Here is a 21,618-nt window from a genome sequence, read left to right as displayed (position 1 = left end):
ATGGATGTGCTTGAAGCCAGCCACTACCGGTCAGCAACTCTGCACTTGCATTTCAGAGAGGCTAGGTTGGAGTCAACCAGGAGTTGCACATGGAGGCAGGCTTCATGTGAATCCTCCTGACTGGGGCAATGATGTCCACGGTGTTGGAGATGACAAGGTGAAGGACCTCATCTGGTCCTATGCGCAAGAAGGAGGACAGTGGGGTGGAGAAGAGAGGGGGCCCAAGGTAGGCTTGAAAGCAGGTGAGGAAGGAGGGAGGGGAGTAGAGGAATTTTTTTTGTGAAGTGGGAGGCCAGTGCAGTGCAGCGTTCCTGGGATCGCAAAGGAGAAGTGGAGACTGCAGTAGGATTGATGAGTTCCTTTCAGATTTTAAACAGTTCAGCCACGTTATTAGTGGCCTCAGAGATGCGGGCTTGGATGTGGGCTATCTTCTTCGAGCATATGGAGAATCTGTATTCTTTTTGGAGCAGGCGGCAGGCCAGTCTGTCAGTGGATGTGCTTGAAGCCAGCCACTTCCGTTTAGCAACTCTGCACTTGCATTTCAGAGAGGCTAGGTCGGAGTCAAACAGGAGTTGCGCTTGGAGGCAGGCTTCATGTGAATCCTCAAGACAGGGGCAAGGATGTCCACGGTGTTAGAGATGGCAACGTGAAGGTTAGCAAGGGCTGTGCCAGTGTGAGAGTCAGTGGCTGGAGTGGGAGGGGGAATGAAAGTGGCAGCAAAAGCAGCAACTGATACTCGCTTCATCGGTTGAATGACAGAGAATTAAACTGGCAATGTGGGCAGAGGCTTAGCTGGGGGACCCAAGAGATCCAGATGAGAGGACGGGAGAGCGTGATCAAACCAGTAGAGAGGTGTGGTAAGGGGGTTGGAGATGGGATGTCTGCTGAGATAAGAGCATCCAAGGTGTGTACGGCTGGGTGGTTTGGACCAGAGGGAAGAATGGTGAGGGAGAGAGAGTCCCAGATGCTGCAGAAGAGTCCAGTGGCTGCATCAGGAGAGTCAAGGTAAATATTGAAGTCTCCGAGGAGGAGACGCTTGTAGGTAGAGGCCAGGAGAGAAGTGGTGAGATCAGACCACTCCGAAAGGAAGAAGGTGACAGGACCAGCGGTCCTGTAGATGATGGCGCGAGTCAGCGAGAGGATAGGAGAGACACCAAGCCAACAGACAAGGCATTTGAAGGAAGAGTAGGACTGAGTGGGTATGATGGTAGCAAGGAGCCATTCAGAGAAGATCAGGGCCATGCCACCTCCAGAAAGGTTACACCTGGGCTTAGAGAGGATCTTGTAGTTCTCAGAGAGGAGTGTGTCAAAAACAGTAACATAGCTGGCAGTGAACCACATCTCAGTGGGAGCAAAGCTGTCAAGGTTAAAGTCTTGAAGGAGGTGATAGATGCCAGAGGAGTGTTTAACTGCAGAACAAGAGTTGAGGGTAGCTAAGTGAAGCTGGTAACCACCTTTGAAGGTCTTCCAAGGATGCGTACAGGAATGTGGTACACCTGTTGGCGGTGGCGAGGGGCCAGGTGGGTGGCAGAAGGTGGAGTGGCAAGAGAATGGCGGAAGTTGATGAGCAACAGAAGATGCCCATCAAGAAGGAGGAGGTTGGGCTGAGATCCCTAGGCCATGACTGCACAATTCTGGTAGACATTATTTATGCACCTAGATGGTGGGAAGTGAGACAAGAGTACTTCTCATCTGGTTCCACCATTAATGGACAAAGAAGAGAAAGGGGAGAGGACTGAGATCATATGGGGAGAGGACTGAGGCCATATGGGGAGTCCAAAGGTCCGGAGAGGGAGAGACAAAGAGGATGTCTGTGACAGTCTGCCTGGAAGTAGCGTTGACCTAGTTGTCAGTGATGGACAGACCTGGGTTGGAGACCAGGAGATCTTTCTTGAACTTTTTCCTTCCAGGCTTTGAAAGAGAGATAGTATAGGTGATAGAGTAGCAGTTACAATAAATAGGGGAGATGGAGAGCACCATGGAAGTAGGTGCAGAGAGAGAGCGACAGAGAAACTGCACAATACACAATTAACTCAGTAGGCAGCCTAGCAGCAAAACAGGCACAGACAAATCAGGTGCACAATGTCACACAGGTAACCGAACGGGGTGTTGTGCTAAACCAGCAGCAGAGGAGGAAGGAAGGTGACTCAGGTGGGATGAACCCTTCTACGGAATATGAGGAAAGTGCCTTAAAATACCAGTCACAAAGCACTTCATGGGATTGCAATGTTATGGCAGCTTAAAGTTTCCACTCTGGAACCGCCCAGTCCTTCACCCAGAGCGTTCCTCTATTCACCACAGTCCTGGGACATTTCTGCCTTGCTCACTCTGCCTTTGGCTCCCCACGTAGACTGTAACCAGTCACCAAGAACAGGTAGGCGACCTCCCTGGTGCCTTCCATGGGTATACCAGCCTTCACAGCCCAGCCATCCACAAACCTGACCCTGGATCTGAGGATCTATGCCCAACTTCACTGCTCAATTTGCTGAGCAACGTTCCATATGAAAGAAGCACCAGAAACTCTCTGCTATCAGACACCCAAGCCTTCATCAGATGAGCAGGACCCCTCACTAACCACTCCTGGGGAGATTTATAGGCCAAGAAGCAAGGCCCAATGCACAGAACTCACCTTCGAGGGTCATCCTGATTGTTGACCCGACCATAGACCGGGCCTGAGGGGTATGATCCTGAAGAGAAGTGCTGGGTAGTTTTAGGGTCTACTCCCCCTAACTTCGCTCCACAGAGCAGAAATCAACCAGATGCCTTATATACCACATCAGGAGGGGGCATACTGAACATGCAGTTCCGCCTAGGAGACAGGTGCTCAAGGAGCTCTGGGATCCAGGAGGCGAAGAACTGCACCCTGTAATACACACAGCCCATGCGGCCCCCGAGCCGTAGCAAACCACAGATGGCTGTGTCCCCCTCTCCTCAAGTAGGCCATCTCCTCCTTGTTGGGTGCCATTGGGCATCCTGCGGCAGAAACGGGAACAGCAAGGCAAGGTTCTCTGTCAGCAACAGCTCGATCCACACATTTGACGCCGCTCTTTCACGTGAAACAGCTCCAGGAGGCCGGTCAGCACATCAGTCCTGGGCCACTCATTGAGTCGCTGCTGCAGGGTTTAACACCTCCACAGTCACAGTAGCAGCCGTCGCCCGTTGATATGCCAATCCTGCCACCAAATTGCAAGTCTAGATGTTGTCCCGCTCTGCAGAGATGGGAGCAAGGGACCAACTCCAGGGCTAATGGAACCAATGAGCTCGCTGTGTACGCTCTGCCTAGGCCTCCCATTGTCATCACTGCATCGCGGAGGCCTCATTAGCGCTCTGACCCACACAAGATTACCAGCGCAGCATTCCGGTCACTCTCAGGGCAATGAATGCCGCCACTCCAATCCGACTCAGACTCAGCTCACAGACCACACGGTACCCGACCTGTGTGAATCGCAGGAAGTATGGAAGGCGGTAGAGCCTCAATGTGGCGCTTCTCTGCCTCGGGACCGGGTTTCGTCATGGGCCTGTTGCAGCTCCTCCTCTTTGTCGGGTCCAGCTCCCGTTGTATCATGTAACTTCGCTATCTTAAGCCCAATCTTCCCCAAATGTTCATCGGGTTCTTCCAGCCCATTCAGACAGCACCTCCTCGTTTTTCAGTGGTTACAGTCACCTCATAATATGGCAGATCCAGGATTTCTTGGGCAAACTTCACAGAGGATCAGTATACGCGGTCATTTTGAAGCCATTCGATTATGCCCTGTGGGAACTGTGGGTATTGTCACTGTGTTCAGGTTACAGTGTCTACGAGGACAATGTCTACTGGGTGAATCTGCAGGCCATGTCAAGCCTTGAGTGCACTTACAATGCACAGGGCTTCGGGCACAGTGTCCTCTAGGCGTGGCTCCAGGCCATGCCAAGTAGGCAATCTGTGTATGTTTGCTGTACCCAAGAACCCTGACACAGGGACAGTCAGCACTGTTGGCATATTGGGGCATATCAGTTGAAAACAAAAGAAATACCTGAAAAAGAATGAGGAGTAAAGTGAGAATTAAACTCACTATAAATGAAAATCTTGGAAATTCAGTTGAACGTCTTTATTTGAAAGACTTTATAGTCGCAGAGTAAAACATAAAAAACTAAGAAAAGTGCCGGTTGGGGTTCCTAAGGCAACCGCACTCGCCCACTGCCATGTACTGCTCATGAACTCACACATGACATCACATGTGACATACACATACGCAGAACTACCAAGAGCTATGCGAAACAAAAATAGCTAAGGAAAAACAGAAGTACGCCAAAAGCTTATGCTCAGTTTTGCTTTTGTTTTAAGGGCCAGCACAAAACTAAGCCCAAATGCAATGCATGGAGTATTTTCAAAAGGCTATTTTCCATCTTAATTAGCACAATGGGTGATGTCAGAGGCAGTACATGATGGTGTAGGTTTTATGGAAAAATGTTAAATGTGAGTCACAAAAATGTACATGTTATTCTTAAAATAATATCTGTCACTCCTGTGGATTTAAGACTTAGAGCAAATGGAAGATGTTGTTGCACTTTGCGTCAGGACACTATGAAACATTCACAGATCTAATTAATACATCAAAATCAGCCAATAATCTGGAATGGGTCCGCCAAGGAGTTTTTCACTTGTAAGGAAGTGCATACCCCGAAAGGTGCAAAATAGAAAGTATTCACAAAAAGTCCTACTTTCTGCAGAAACCTCTGGTTGCTCAATTTACGTCTAGACGTGAAAGAAATGTTCTTTTTCACCAAAGACTGGCTTAAGTAGCTCAGTCACAATTCTGGTTCGCCAGATCACAGCCAAAGGAGGCATTGGGGACCCTCGTTTCTGACTAAGTAACAACTTACGCTCCCCCCACCCCCTCCGGGCCAAAATGTACTCCCAGGTTCACTGTTGACCTTTTTGAACCTCTTTTTAGGTGAAAGTTGACATATGACATGGGCCTAATTTGCACAGGTTGTAAATGTTGCCCAAACAATGTGATTACTTGTAAACCAGTCCTGATCAGGCACATCATTTGGGGGTCGCAGCTGCAACACCTACTGTCTCCCTTGCTACCCTTTTTTGAACTGGCTGCAACCAGTAGCCAGTAGATATTTGTAAAGGTCCACTGGGCAGGGAACATGGTACCATCTCATTTGGTGTTCACACACCTAAAAGATCTTGGTAATATGGGACTGTACACACTAATGTTAATGCTACATATGGTGATGAAATGTATATCATATTACAGTGATATTGTTACCATATTGTTCATAGTGTACTGGGGAACAATGCTACGTGATGCCACTTCCTCTTTTGTAAAGAGGAGAAAGGTTGTGTGCCATCACTTCCTGTGATGTCACTTGGGGGCAGGGTTAAATTACATCTCTTCCTGTGATGTCATCAGAGGTGAAGGGTCGTGTGAGGGCATTTCCGTTACCACTGGTCCCGATGTGCTTACACCACAACTACTTTTCTTACATGTTAACTCCTCGACATTGCAGCGTGTTAATACATTCTGTCTTATAATTCAATTCTGTCAGGCATTATATCGACAATGCTAATCCTATTATGTTTTGCTAAACAAATGGCACTACAGAGCAACTCTGTTCGCAGTTGGTGCTGTGCAAAACAACAACATTGAAATAAATTAGCAAAGCTTTGTTCCAAGAAAAAGTAACAGTTAAAACATATTCGACACATTAAAACAAACATATCTTAATGTTATAAATGTTTAAAAGTGTCTAAAACAAGACTGACAGCAACAAACCACTCGGCAGAATTGCTGGATAATAGAACAATGGTGACTGAAATGGATATTTAAACAAACGAAAAACATTTAAGTCCAACATGAATTCTACACAAGAAGAGAAACTGAAATGAATTCATAAAAATAAAACAGAAAAGAAAAAGCAACAAAAATGAAAAAAAAGGAACCATATGCTAACTCAGCAGTGAAAGATAAACAGTGGGGTCAACTTGCCCCCAGAGAAAGTCCGCATTTTCATATCAGGCCAGTAATTCTGAGAGGCATGCAAGGATGAGACACATGGGGCTCATTCACAAAGAGGTCTGTGTTAGTATCTCTGACTTTATCCTCACTTACTACAGGAAAGAGAAGAGTCAACCAGGAGAAACACAGGTATATTCTTTGTGAATCAAAAAGTCTCTCTGCAGAAGTAACTTAGAGTTCCTCCTTGTCATTTCTTTGTGAATTGTCCCAATAAGTCCTGGAAAGCCTGCCATGTAACAGACTCTTCCCCTTGCCCTGGGGCATTGCCTCACCGGTAACGCCCTCACCTGCCAGGGTTATATTGTCCCAGGGCATTCCCTGACTGAAAATGCCCCCCCTGAAAGGGTTATTTTGCTATTAGTACCCTGGCATGTACTAACGGGTACCTAAAAAGTGTTTTTCTCAAGTTAAGAAACAGCGTGTTTGCCATTTATCAACCTAATAAAAAAACTACAAATCAAAATGGCCACCATGGATCCGGGAGAAGGGAACTACATGCAGTCCCTTCTCCCATCCCATGGCAGCCATTGCCTTGATGGGGACATGCCAGGAACACTAGTGTTCCCAGGGCCAGCTAGGGACAAGGCACCAACAGGTAAGTGGGGCGGGGATGAGGGATTGAACATGTGTAAAAAGGGGGAGGGAGAAGGGGACGCGGGGGAGCACACTTATCTGATTCCCTGTGATGGACGATGGTGCCTCCCATTCCGAGGAGGCTCAGAACAGGGGCTTTGCCGTGTTGTAATGACCTCGTTCTGAGCTTCCTCATTGGCTGGGAGGCCACCACCCACACCCCCTCGCTGGGTACTAATAGATAATAAAATAAAGGACTTAAAACAGTGAATATGAGAACAAAGTCAATTTGCTATGAAATGGTACATTTTACATCGATGGTACAAGATTTGATTGAAATTAGGAAGTTGATCAGAGATACAGACAGTGGGAAGGTGAATCAAATAGAACATGCATTATCAGTGGATTGAGAAAGACCACTGCAAATGTGGCTCTAGGCTGGTGCAGCATGCATCTGGAAGCCGCCCATCTTTCCCACAGATACAGAGTGGTCAATGGAAGAAATAATTTCCTGGAACCATGATTGGGATATACAAGCATTCATGCCTGGGGTGATTTTTAGGTTAGTAAAATATTGGTGTGGGCACGGGCCCAAGCTCACCTCCTCACTGTGTGCCATCTTTCTACTCCCTGGTTGTTCGCCTGCGTTCTGGCCTAGATATCTATAGTAATCCCCAGTGCTGGGCTGCTTGCTGAAGTTTCTTGATTTCCTGCAGGAGTCAGCCCGCCGAAGTCCTTCTGGACTGTTTTCGCGTGAAGCCAACTAAAAAAGACGAATTTTAAAGCTGTTTAATTAAACAGTCTAGTCAGACACTCAATGAAAACATGTAGTTACAATCTTTGAGAATGTTACAATAAGTATATTTTTGCATTTATGAATCTTACACACCCCATAGTGTTTATACACACCTTAAGTTTCTAAGGTATTACATTGATCAATTTTTGCAAATATGTCAACATGTTGTGTCAAAATGTTAGACTGTTAAGTGGAACCACAATCAGGCAGTTTATGCATAATACCTCCGACATCAACCAGTTTAGGTAGCTAACACCCCCAAAAGGCTGTATATGTATTCTACTGCCAACATCGGTCAGTGTAAGTATAACTCCCTCCTTCAAGCAGTATGATACATTCGCTATCAGTCAATATATAACAACTACCCCTTGAGTCAATATAGGCATGATAGCTCTGATATCAGATACTATTGGTATGATAACTGCACAGGAGCTAGTATAGGTATGGTATCAGCCAGTTTAGATATAGTTACTTCACCTGTCAGGCAGTATAAGAATGATAGCTCCAACAATAGACAGTATAGGTAGAATACCTTCCTAATCAGTCAACATAGGTATGATACCTCTGCTATCATTCACTATAGGTATATACACTGGCCGATCAAACAATATGAGTCTGATATCTTTGATAGCGGGCAGCATAGATATGATAACTCCCCCATTTATTTAAATGTATTTATTTATTGTAACGCGCAACACGCCTGTGCACATAAGAAACAGGACAAAAACATACACCACAGAAGGAAGCCATCGGGGAGAAAAAAAATCTAGAACCAGTAGATTTGCACGATCAACTCAAATGCTGGCTTAGTCATCAGAATTTAACGCATGCGTTTGTAGCTTTGTTAAAGCTAAAGAGATTAGGGATCTCAGGCAGTACATTTATGATACCACTGACTTCAGTCAGTATAGGTATGATAACTCTCCCATCATGTAATATATCTAAGAAACTTCCAATAGCAGGCAGTTACTATGATATAATCCCTCATAAGGCAATAAGGGTATAAATCTCAGGCATCCGGAAGCATAGGTATGATAAGGCAGCGCATTAGGTATTTTAAATATTATCCCTCTGAAATCGAAGAATATATGTATGATAACTCACTTGTCAGGGATATATAGGTATGATGTCTCCATTTGAACATCAAGCAGAATAGGTATCCCCCTATGACATTGGCAGCTTAGGTATGAGCCCATCTATAAACCCTTTCATGAAGCACCAGAAGTCCCTCCCATCAGGCATTATAGGAATGACCTGCATCAGGCAATCTGACATTATAGGAACTCATATTTTTTCTTAGTTAGTATCAGAAAAGAGGCCAAGTCTTGAAAGAACAAACATTTGAAAATATAGCCTTGCCCGCCTGAGCTGGCATTCTGCTTAGTGGCCACCAAGTATGGGGATGCTGTGGGAGGTTCAGGCAGGATGTTGGAGCTAGTTCCTTCACAGCAGGTGAGCCATGAATTAGAAGACATAATGTATTTGCTGGAGTAGATACAATATATATGTACTGAACTATGTGCATGATCATGTGCCAATGTACCTTTCCCACCCACCATGACCCATGATGGCAATACATAACTCACATGTCACTTGCTGGCTTCACTAGCACTGTTTGTTGCTTCTACTATTAATTATGTATCTGTTTTTTCCTTTGCTCAGCACTTTCCACTCCCCCAGCCATGCACTTTTCCTTCTCCCATGCACTTGCACGTTCTCAATATCACTGGGCCTAGTAAGATTGTTGTTTTTGTACTCCCTTGTTCCCCTCCCGTGCCTTGTAGCGCTCTGAAACCAGGGGTGGAATGGGAACGAAAAGAGGCCCTGGAAATAATGTTTAAAGTGGCCCATATAACATATTTTCAGCTAGCCCAACCCTTTTCCTATGCGAACATTTTGAAATATCACACAAAAAAGACGTGGGGTACAGATGCCTACTGGGAAATCTCTAGAGTTCCATGTAGGCCAGTCCACCCCTGTCTGAAACACTTGTGTACGAGCACGATAAAAAATAAAATATAAATATCAATATACATGTCATAGTACCAAATGTACCATACACTTACATCGAATCATCATGTGCAATACATGCAAGGCACATGCAATCACCAACATGATTCATGGTGCATAAAGCAATGTCCATACCTCACACAGAGGGCTCTATGCACTCTGGTTCTCTGTGTCAATGCAGCCTGGTAAATGTGCACTCAGTGGTTTCCCTCTCCCTATGCCCTTCGCCCCCCAGTGACTCTCTGTACCTTCCTCTCTCCCCCTCTTATGTACTATTTCTTCCTATCTCTCTCTGTCTCTCTCTGTCTCTCTGTCTCGCTCTCCATCTCTCTTCGACTGTCCCATTGCGTTGGTGCTCACAGAAGAAGCATTGTAACCTATGGCATAACATCATTGGTTACAATGTGAGTGCACCTCTTACAAGGAGGAAGGGTACTGCAAGAGACAAAATGGTGGTAGTCTAAAAAAAAAAAAACGATTAAAACATGAAATGCATTTATTATCCTAAATGTGGAAATGGGTTCATTTTGAAATGTTAAAATGTTCATTTCTAATGATCCTCTCCAGCATGTATTGTGGTCACGAAATAGTGATGTAGGCTGGACAGATATGTAAATAGTATGCCACAATTGCAATTGTGTTGTTGTTGTAGTTTTATTTCGGGATCAAGCCCATAAAAAACACACATTAAATAATATGCATACTCAGTTATCACATGAAAAACATCAAACTAAAATGTCAAGCCATCAACTGCCAGGTGTTTGAAGTAAACAAAGAAATAAGTGAATACTAAACAAGCTCATGGTTATCTGAGTCATCAAAAAGTCACAATAACTACTAAAGATTCTGGCCATGAAAATCAAAATGAAATACAATCATTAAAAAACGCTTTACAAAAATCATCCATAAAGTATGACTTTGATGTCGATGCTTTGTAATGCTAGGAGCACGAGGAGCACTCTGGAAAGCCAAACACATCGAAACAGCAACTGAAGTGTCATCCTTCAACCTGATTCTTAAATCTTTCAACAGAAATCTAGGGATCGCCTGCAAGGAGGATTGATAACAGAAGGACAGGGCCTCATGGACTGATCTTATAGCATTATTCGTAAACTGTGGAAAAAGCCAAGTCTTTCAGACCTCATCATATCGAAGTCAAAGGATAATAATGTCCTCCCAATGAGATGGACACAACTTACATCTGTCACCAGATGCTAGTGTTCAATTGCTTGTAAAGTTGGTTAACAGTAGGCTCCCTAAGCAGGATTTCATAAAAAGTCATCTTCCACCAACATCATCTATTCTTTCTAGATAAAGTTCATGACAAATAATGGATTTTCTATTTAATAACTCAAAATGATGCCACTTGGCCGGATTGTACCCATCATACACATATAATACCATTCTTCATAGGGTGCCGTAACTTCGATATCGAGGATAGCTGTCCTCTACTGGGGAACTGTGCATTGTACCATAACTCTGGTGTGCCCAAATTCCAAAAGCCATATTTTGCAGATAGCTAAACCAAGAGAGTAGAATTGGACCTTGCTGGATTAAAACATCCTATAAGGCCCTACAATACAGGGTTAAATAACGGGTGCTTCATATTTTATGATAGCATAAAAGTGGCTTACATTTTGCTCCATAAACAATGCCAAGATCCAATTGGGCGCCTTGAATTACAGTTTCTTTATGTATAAGCACCTTATAAATGCACAATAAATACATTGAAGAGGGAAACCAGGAGCGCTAGCTGGGAGTTTGAAAAGCGATTTAAGAAGTTTGCTTTTGCTTTTCTCTAGCTGGTTTACATTTGTAAAACCCCACATGTCTGCTCCATGCAGTTAGGTGGACTGAGCTTGCACACAACAAACCTCTAAGGTGGGACCAGTTGGCCTTCCTCTGTATCGATTTCAAAATGGCTTTATGACACCAGCACATCTAGTAAGGGTTAAGTCACTTTTCTCCGGATGTTCGCCCGACACACCTTTGTTACTGACACCAAAACCAAGATAATCAGAACAGCTTACTGACTCCACATGGGTCTTTCCACGACGTAATCTCAACCTTTTCGTCTCTTCGCCTGACCATACCATTGTTTTGGTCTTTGATTCATTGGCTTCTGTTCCCAGGTCATCAAACATATCCCTCAAGGTTTTGAAACCACATTGGAGACCATTGGGAGGCTGGCTAATCAAGACCAGTGTCTTCAGCGAAAAACGAAATCCCTATTTTCCCCCCTAACACTGTAGCATCCATGATGTCTACTTTCATAGCACATACAGGGTTATTGATGTACAAGCAAAACAAGGGCTATTTATAAGACGCTTACTACCCGGAGGGTTCTAAGCAAGGGATCGAACCTGCGTTGCTCCGTGTCATCTTGCTTTCAAGAGCGAGCATGTTGCCCCTGAGCTATCCTCCGGAGACCATAACAGTTCCGTGTTAGGAACCATGTCGAATGATGTGCACAAGCCAACAAATACTGAACGCAATTTTGAAAGTTGTGGGGAATATTTGTGATTGTATTTACACTATAATCATGTGATCTGTTTTTAAGGCAGCAATAGCTATTTACCATCGATAATTGAATGAATGTACAGAAAGTGAAGTGTGTAATAGTAGTGTGATTGGAGAAGGAATTGCGGAGGTTGAGATGTGTTCATAGCTCATACATAGCTACACGTTAGTGAAGGCAAGTATGTCTCCATGTACTGAAGCAACATGCAATTTTGTAGGACCATGGAGCCAAAAATGGACACTGGGAAACATGGCCAGTGGAAAGAGATGCAAACGCTGGAATTACATGCCATCTGCCTGTTCAGGCTGTGCTGCCGCTGCTTATCCCAAAATATCTTGGCTGGGGGGGCAAAGGACAGGGCAATGGGCCTCATTACGACCCAGGCGGCCACGGAATGTACGGAATGTACGGTGCCAGTAAGGGACCGGCACCGTACATTCTGGGCCGCCCTATAACGAGGTCCGCTAGCGGGTCCCGCTGAGGATGCCTGGTAAAACCATGCGTCCTTAGCGGGCCCGTTGTTAGAATCCTGCCCATTCCCATTGAGCCCTATGGGGCTCAAATTGGAATGGGGATTAATTTTTACCGGCACCCTGAAAAGGGCAATTACCGGGTCCGCCAAGGTCGACATGACCCGGTTATTGCCCTTTTCTGACGCCGGTAAAAAATCATTACCAGCGGCAGTCGTGCCCTTAATAATGGCATGGCTACCGCCTGGGTCGTAATGAGGCCCAATGTGTGTGGGAGATGTCCTGATACCTGGATCTGGAAGCGCAGATTTCTAACTGTATGCTGGCGAGGGAAAAGTGCCTATGGACATGTGAAGGAAGGACTCCAATAGTTTCCCCAAGCGCTGATATTATGTATGCTCTTATATGACACACAGAATGTCCAGTCCATCCAATCTATGGTGACTGTCCCTATTATACACAAATGTAGCTCACACAACAACGTGGGTAGAAGAGGGCATGACAGTGCAGGTGGCAATGCGACTCTCATATAGGCGCCCGATTCCATCCACTGCTATCAAAAGCTCATATACGTGCATTTTTACAACTCCAACTGTTAGAACTGATATAATATTGTTTCGTCCTCATTGTATTTGTTGGCCTATGCCCAGTCGCTTTGCGAGGAAATCCGTATTGCAAGGTTGTGACCTTAAGTGAATCAAGCCTCCATTTTAGGTTAAAGCCGCCATTTTAGTTTATCGTACAAAGTCACCCTGTGGCCTAAAATGGCCGTCTTGTGTTCTCTTGTTCTTGCTTTAACATCTTCAACCTCTGTAGGAGAGTTAATGTCCAACCTGCATTCAGGCTACATGTTAGGGTCATGTAGACCTTGTTCTTTGTTGACCTCGGGATCAGGGGATTACTTGAATCGGCGATGTTAACCTACAAGTATACAAGAACAATAACGCTATTCACGATATGTGAAACATCTGTATGATCTGTATTAAAGCAATGTGTAAAGAGTGTAAACTTAAACCTAGAAAATAATAGTGTTTGTTAGCAAATGTATTAAAAAGTAATTCGCATGCACGAGATATATAAATTAGGAACGAACCTGGCGTGACCCTAGCCCAGTACATGATTAACTTGTAAGAGGCTGGACATCGTTATAACGAAACTGTATAAATACGCTGATGTCCAGCTAGCAAATCCTGCTCACTGCTCACATTGAACCCTGTTGGTGGTCTCTGTGATGTACTGACGGCCAAATAGCTATTTGTGTACTTTGTTTTGTAAACTGTACAGAATTGCAATAAAGATTCTGGGAATCTTTACAAGCCCGTGTTGGTGTATTTCTCTTTGCATGGTGTAAAAGCCTCATTATTGTATTTTCTGATTCCACAGATGGCGCCCGAATAGGGACCCTCAAGATTGACTTTGTCTCGTTGAAGGTTGGCTCGGCTATCGGACCGGGATCGGACGGTGCAAACAAAATGGCCCCTCTGGACGAGAAGTGAATTCCTCGGCGGAACAGCACGATCCGATCCCTGAACGGTGAGCTGTAGCCCGAGACGACGTCTTGACGAGGGTCCATATATCGAGGTGGGTAAATTTGCCGAAATCACCAGACACGTGGGTCCTTAGAATTGTCCTTAGTAACCCGATCGGGCCTCCCAGTCCTTTGGTCAGGTAAATCGTGACCCGATTCTTAATTTAACCCTGGCAATTTGAATTTGGCGCATTGTTTTCGCGAGCACAATTATTTGACCAGGTAACACCAGAACTCTGATATGCCTGGGAAATTGTCTGCCTGCTTCAGGACATTATTCCGCAGCGACAGACAATCTTTGGAAGATAGCCGACCCGCACCACAGGAGGGGTCGCCGGCATGTACTATGTACTGTAAGAAAGGCTTTGGTAGTATAGCATTTAATGACATTTGGCACAGACAGACCAGACATAACTCTAATCTTCGGTGACCAACCAATGGTAGCTTTGAAATCCCTCATATAGAATATCTAGAGTCTTTGGGCCTCATTACACGGATGACGGTGGACCAAGGTGCTATTAGCGCCATGGTTCATGCCGGTAAAATACCGGCTCCGCCTTGGTGGAAAGGGGAATTACCGCCCTATTCCAAGGTTGGTGGGGTGGTAATTCCCCCTTCACCCATTGCCTTTCCCCATTCCCATTTTTGCCCCATAGGGCTCTATGGGAATGGGGAAGGCGCTAATTACGGCACCGCAAATTGCAGTACCGTAATTAGCTCCCTGGTCCCTTTGCGGGTTGGTTTTTAACGCCTGCAAAAAGCAGGCGTTAAATTCCCCAACCCGCAAAGGGACCTCGTAGTAGGGCGGTAAGGGTTTACCGGTACCGGTAAAATACCGGTACCGGTAAACCCTTACCGCCTACCGTGTAATGAGGCCCGGCTAGACCTGCAGCATTTGATGCATTACATAGTTGGAAAACAGAATCTTTGAGAGAAACATATGCGTCGACATATGACAAGTGTCGAAAAGGCACGGTTATATGATCAATATAAACAATTGCAGTCAGTTAGGAACACGGACAGAGTGTTTCAATTAGGCATTCAAAAAATTTACCCTTCAAAAGATTTTCATACGTCAGATGAATTGATTAATAAACTTTTGCATGAATGAAGGCCCAATGCCTCCGTGCCACCCCCGTATGTCCCTCCTCCTGGCGCTTTGCCCCTTCCCGTTGTTATTCCCCCTCCTATAGTTCCTCTGGTCCTCCCTGTTGTTCTTCCTGTTGTTCTTCCAGCCGTCGCTCCTTTGCCTGCCCCCTTGCTTCCACCTGTTGATATTCAGAATGTGCCTACTCTTCCTCTTCCAAGTGATTCTGCATCGCTTGTAGTAGACCAGGGAGCAGGATCAAGGGTTGTGACTCGTAATACTGTGTCCCCAGATAAAAAGAATGAATTGATTGCTTGGGCTAAACATTGCATGGAGAAGGGTGAACAAGCTGATGTTTTTTCCACACTCGAAAATTTAAAAGGCATTCCTGAGAAAAATGTCTTTATTGAAGGATTAGGGATTCATTTGAGTATAATGTGGAATAGATTAAACAATGTAGATCTCCCACAAGGGTTAGGGGATTTGAACACCTTAGCGTTGTCCAGAGATACCGTGGTGAAAGTATATGAGCATGTCGAGAAGATTTTTGTGTATAGGAAGGAGTTGGAAGGGTTACAGAATGAGGAAGCAGATGGTGATAGTTTAGGTATTATGTTCTTACAGAAACGGTTTTCTCCTCGCCGTGATTTAAAAGGTGAGGAAGCCCGAATTTGTACAAAGGATGCGATAAGATGGATTTCGGATATGTCGATAACTCCAGATGAAGTATATGACACATATAGTCAGTATACGTTAGAAATGCAAAAGAAAGTGATACAGGTTATGGTAGAATACCTGCAGAATGAGTGTGAAAAAAAGAAAGATTTGTTGTCCCGCAGAATTGTTGAGTGTTTATAAGAGAGCCTTTTCGATTGATACTTCTTCGACTGCCTTAGCGCTTGATTTGGCTCTGTTGCTTAGTAAGCGTTCGGAGCTACCTACTTCTCAGTTGCCTATGAGAGAGGTCCCTCCGACATTTGTCCCAAAAGTTGAGATTGCGGCCGATGCTGCACGAGAAATACTCGGGGGGGAAATTCCTGCACATTACGTATCACAGTTTGTTCACGTCCCGTTTTCAAGACAGGAAGTGAACACCATAAAGCAATCTATTCCCGATGTAAGAAAGAATCCGACCGGGTTCTATAAAGAAATAGATTGGTCTTACAATCATCGGTATTCACCTTAAGTGATATTGATTTATTATTTCCCGTACTCCTGCCAGTTGATTTGTTGAAACAGATTAGGACTGTAGATGATGTACATGGGTTAGGAGATACATGGGATAACATGGTTAGGCTCGACAGAGAAAGACCAGCTGGCGAGCGACCGCCTCAAGTGATATTAACTTTGCCTGATGGGATTATTGTAAAATTAAAAACTATAGTTCCGTAAAAAGAATCATTTGGGACAAGCTTACGGCCTGTGTCCAAGGAAAGTCTGAGGGTGCTACTGATTTCTTCATTCGGTTAGAGCAGGTATTTTCAGATTTCAGTGGACAAGACTTAGGCACAAAGTCAGGGAAAAGGCTGTTTGTCGACAAATTTGTACGTGGATTGCTGCCTGACATCCAGTTACAGATTATGTCTTCCGAAAAGCGCTTGGCAGGCGACGTCTCAATCAGAAGTACTGCACATGGCTCAGTACTATGAAAATCGTGTAAATAATGAAAAGGAAAAACTTGAGAAAAAAAAGGGTGACCTAAAACAAAAGTCCTATTACAACAGATTGTTAGAAACCCTAGAGGCGGTAATCAATTTAGAGGTCAGTACGTTCCACAGGGAAGTACGCCCCTGGCTCCGGTAACCATTAACCAGTGTGCCTATTGTCGACCGGAAGGCCACTGGTGTGCACAATGTCCGACCTTGCAGCAAAGGTCATTTGGGAACATGGGTAGACGATCCAGAGGTCGCCCAGGTGCAGAGGGCAGTGGCAGAGGTCAGTTTGCACCAGAATCACAGCAACCTCCTTCACAGTTTAAGCAAGTTTCGAATGTGGATAATAGAAATATTTTTGATCACCCTCTGCCGCGTACCTCTCTGAAGAGCTTCCTTTTGACGATATTCTGTTTCGCTAGGATTGCCCGAAGCAGGATTTGGAACCGACGCCTATTCCCGTTCATCAGAAAGGCCCCTACGTTGAGATGGCGGTGGAAAATAGGAAGCATCTATTTTTAGTAGATACGGGAGCACAGAAATGTTCCATTGACCATTTGCGGGTTCCAAATATTCCCCTGTCAGGGCAGTCCAATGTTTCCGTAGGGTTTTTAGGCACAACTGTAGTTTGTCTAGTTTCTTTGCCGGTACCGATAACACTGGGTTCCTTCATGGAGCAGTGTCCATTTCTACTTACCACAAACTGTGGGGAGAATTTGCTGGGGCTAAATTTGTTGAAGGAATTGCATGCAGTAATACATTGTTCCCTGGACGGAGTTTGGTTAACAATTTCACCTCAGCAATCGCTCTCCTCTCAGTTTTTGACTCGACCTTTACCGCCAGAATTCAGTAATATTCTGGAATGCTTATGGGCAATTGATGATAATGATGTGGGCATTCTTCAAATTGAACCTGTTAATATTATTCTGAAACATGGAGTAAAATTGCCTCGCATCCCGCAATATAAGATCTCAGTTGAAGGCGAACAGGCTTTGAAATGTATAGTCTCTGATTTTGCACATCGTGGAGTAATTGAGGAAATTAACGTTAGTTTGTGTAACAGCCTGATTTTGCTAGTTTACAAAAAAGGTGATAATGCGATTCCCTTTCGGTTTATAATTGATTTGCGTGCTATTAACAAAATTGTGGCTCCTCAATTTCCTATTGTACCTGATGTTACAACAATACTAACGATGATTCTGGCTTCTGCCACTCACTTTAGCGTTGTTGACCTCAAAAACGCATTTTTCAGTATTCCCATACACAAGGATAGTAGATATTTGTTTGTGTTTACCCTAGGTGGATGCTCATTCACATTCACTCGTGCACCACAAGGGTACACTGAAAGTCCAAGTATTTATAGTAGGGCGTTAAAAGAGCAGCTCGATACCCTCGAGTTGCCTACTACTTGCACGTTACTACAGTATGTAGATGATCTCCTCTTGGCTGATGATTCTGAGAGTGCCTGTAAAGAAGGCACCGTGTTGTTGCTTTGTCATCTAGCAAAACATGGCCACAAAGCTTCACTCAAGAAATTCCAATATTGTTGTCAGGAGGTCGCCTATTTAGGCTATCTCCTGTCAAAGGAGAGAAGAAGGTTGACACCTGAACGAATAAAAACTATTTCTTGCATGTCTGTCCCAAATACGCAGAAGGAAGTTAGAGCCCTGATAGGTACGGCTTCTTACTGTAGATTGTGGATCCCTAACTTTTCGTTAACGATTAAACCAATGCTGGCTTTGATAAAGAAGGGCATTTCCTTGCCATTGCCATGGACTTTGGAACACAAGACAGCATTTGACTTGCTCAAAACCGCGCTGTGTTCGGCATCAGTTTTAGGACCTCCAAATTATGAAAAGGCCTTTGTGTTGTATGTGCATGAACGTGATGGATGTGCTTTGGCTGTGTTAACGCAGGAACATGGCGGGAAGAATAGGCCATGAGGCTATTTCTCATCCATCCTTGATCCTGTTGCATGCGCTTTGCCGAGATGTTTGAGAGCTGTCGCTGCTGCTGCTGCTGCGTCTGTAAAACAGAGCAAGGGAATGGTCCTGGGTCATGCGTTAACCCTAATGGTACCTCACTCTGTAGATATTTTATTGAATAGGACTCAAACGCAACACCTCACTTCCGCACGATTGACAAGATATGAATTGATCTTGTTTGCACCCCACATACAAATTCAGAGGTGTTGTGTATTAAATCCGGCTGAACTTTTACCTGTCCCGCAAGATACTGTTGATGGTAACGAAACGTCACACGATTGCCTTTACGTGACAGAACAAGAGACTAAAGGTAGAATCGATCTGAAAGACACGCCTTTGAATAACCCACAAGGAGAGCTATTTTGTGATGGCTCTTGTTTTAAACTTCCGAATGGTACATCCACGGCTGCTTATGCCATCACTACTTTAAGCACGATTGTGGAAACCAAAAGAATTATGCATAATTCCGCACAGGCCGCATAAATTATAGCGTTAACTCGAGCTTGTGAAATTTCTGAAGGGCTTACAGTAAATATATATACCGACAGTCAGTATGCTTTTGGGGTGGTTCACAACTTCGGTAGACTTTGGAAAGAACGAGGTTTCTTGACCTCACATGGCACAGAAATTCAGCATGGCACTTCAATAGTGCAATTACTTTCAGCGCTCGCACTCCCTGTTCAGTTAGCCATTATAAAATGTGCAGCACATCAAAAGGTTACAGATAATATAGGAAAAGGGAATGCTTTCGCAGATCACATAGCTAAGCAAACTGCCACTGATTTTAGTTCAGAAATTATGCTGTAAGAGAGACTGTAAATATTTGCACTTTTGGTGAAAGTATCGATTCTGTAAAAGACATTCAAGCAGATGCTACTATAGAGGAAACCAAGAAATGGGCCGAGGGTGCAGGAAGATTGGATGATGATGGGTGTTGGGTGGACAATGTTGAAGGAAAATGGTTACTCCCTGACGCCTACATTACAATGATGGTCATTATGGCTCATGGTCCGACATATGTCTGCGCGCGTAAATTGACTAAAATGTTACACAGTGTATGGGCCAATGATAACATTTTCTAAATTGCGGAGCGCTTTGTCTAAGGGTGCATGGTCTGCTTGCAGCACAATGTAGGAAAAGGTACCTCGACTCCTAGAGGAAGTTTCGCTCCACCTTCTGTTCCATTTGTGGTTATCCACTTTGATTTTATTGAGATGGAACGTTGCAACAATCTTAAATATGTGTTGGTTGTCATTTGTGCATTTAGCAAGTGGGTTGAGGCCTTCCCTGTTAGAGATGCAACGGCTATAACCATGGCAAAAACTCTGTTGAAAGAGTTTTTTCCTAGGTTCGGGCTGCCGAGAGTCATCTGGTCGGATAATGGGCCACACTTTATCGCTGCTGTAATCCTACAAATATGCAAAGGATTACAGATTGATAAACGGTTCCATTCGGCCAGACATGCCCAAAGTGCCGGATTAGTGGAAAGGCATAACGGCATTATAAAGAACAAGCTTGCTAAGACGTATGCTGGCACCAAGTTAAAATGGCCGGACGCCTTACCAATCGTGTTGCTGTCGATGAGAACAACCCCTCAAACTAAGACTGGACTCTCTCCCTTTGAGGTGGTGATGGGGAGGCCTGCTAATATTTGGGGTATGCCAAAAAGTCACTCGTTGCGGGATATAGAGAATGTGCTTCTTTCACATTACTGTAACCAGTTGACTAAAAATCTGTTTTCAATTTATCACCAGGTGCGAGAGGCATTACCTGTACATTACAAGGGTCCGGGTCACAGTCTACGACCGGGGGACTGGATCCTCATGAAAGTTTTCGAGAGGTCGTCTTGCCTTGCACCTCGGTGGAGGGGTCCCTACCAGGTCCTGCTAGTCACCCAGATTGCTGTGCGGGTAGCGGATCGTAAGAACTGGATCCACGGGACGCACACCAAACGGATCCCGCAGCCCGTGCCATACGATACAGAAGACACAGAATCCCTTTCCACTGCTGTAACCAACATGCCGAAATCGCAACAACCGACACAAGAGTATCGGAGACCGTTCCAGAGTTCGCAAGGCCAGACAAAACGGCCATCTTGTCTCCGCACTCTCCAACAGTGGTACTTCTGGATCAATCATTTTCTGATCCCATTTCCATTCACTCGCCACCTCCAGTGGGAAGTGACGACATATTGTTATCCGATCCTTCGGCATCAGAAATAGTGAAATATAATTTACGTCCAAGGAAATAGACGCACAGCACGGTTTGACTGTGCGATTGAGGAAATCATTTGAGGGCTTGCCTTTTGGCCTGACTGTACGAAAGGATTCTGTTGGCTAAGGGTTGTGGGAAAGACATTAAGAAGAAACGCGACTGGAGTCGCCAGCAAACGAACAATTGGTGTTTTTTCGATTGAGGACTACGATGCTTGCACCCGCTACCGCTCGCACCGAACCTTTAGATAAATATGTGACTAGCAGAGACAATGATCAAGCATGAAATGGGACCCCCAAAGTGTATTGTTGCCTTTTTGTAATAATAACTGGGTTTTTAGTAACTATTGGTTTTGGGTTATGGTATCTGGAGGAAGCATATCTGCTAGAGGACTTTTTACCTGTTGAAAATGTATCTGTTTTCCCCACTCCTTCCGTGCAATTGCATACCTTATCGCCTAGACATTCTTCGCATAGACGGAACTATCAAAATAATACCCTTTTGTTAATAATGAATGCCACTCATGCAATTTTAAATAGGACCAATTGCTGGATCTGCTCACATCTACCGCAACATGGGGATAAGGGGCTAGGTTGGTATATTCAACCTTTACCTTTGACAACTGCTTGTTATGCTTCTCTTAGAGCACTATTCTTTGGCCAATGGAATGACAGCATCTCAGGGAACTTTGATGGTACAAATTTGAATAGTTTTGAAAAACATGTTTTGATGCCCCTGGGATGCTCGCTTTTTGCAAATAGGAGTAAGCCA

At 44.6% G+C, this 21,618-nt stretch overlaps 1 protein-coding gene across 8 annotated transcripts in view; it reads right to left on the bottom strand.

The window, feature by feature from the left end:
* Positions 1–21,618, bottom strand: part of ESPN (espin) — a 1,343,653-nt gene that overhangs the window by 414,108 nt on the left and 907,927 nt on the right. For 7 of the 8 annotated variants that reach the window (XM_069610294.1, XM_069610295.1, XM_069610296.1 and 4 more), the window contains one exon: positions 7,186–7,347. The exons of the other annotated variant lie outside the window; for it this stretch is intronic. In XM_069610294.1, coding sequence (XP_069466395.1) covers positions 7,186–7,347 — 162 coding nt within the window. The remainder of the gene's footprint in view (positions 1–7,185; positions 7,348–21,618) is intronic. 8 annotated transcript variants of the gene reach the window in all.

The sequence above is a fragment of the Ambystoma mexicanum genome, chromosome 8 (assembly GCF_040938575.1).
Source record: "Ambystoma mexicanum isolate Mex_15411 chromosome 8, UKY_AmexF1_1, whole genome shotgun sequence".
In the NCBI taxonomy this organism is placed as follows: Eukaryota; Metazoa; Chordata; class Amphibia; order Caudata; family Ambystomatidae; genus Ambystoma; species Ambystoma mexicanum.
Note: the sequence above shows the minus strand (reverse complement) of the source record. Positions and strands in the feature narration are given on the sequence as shown.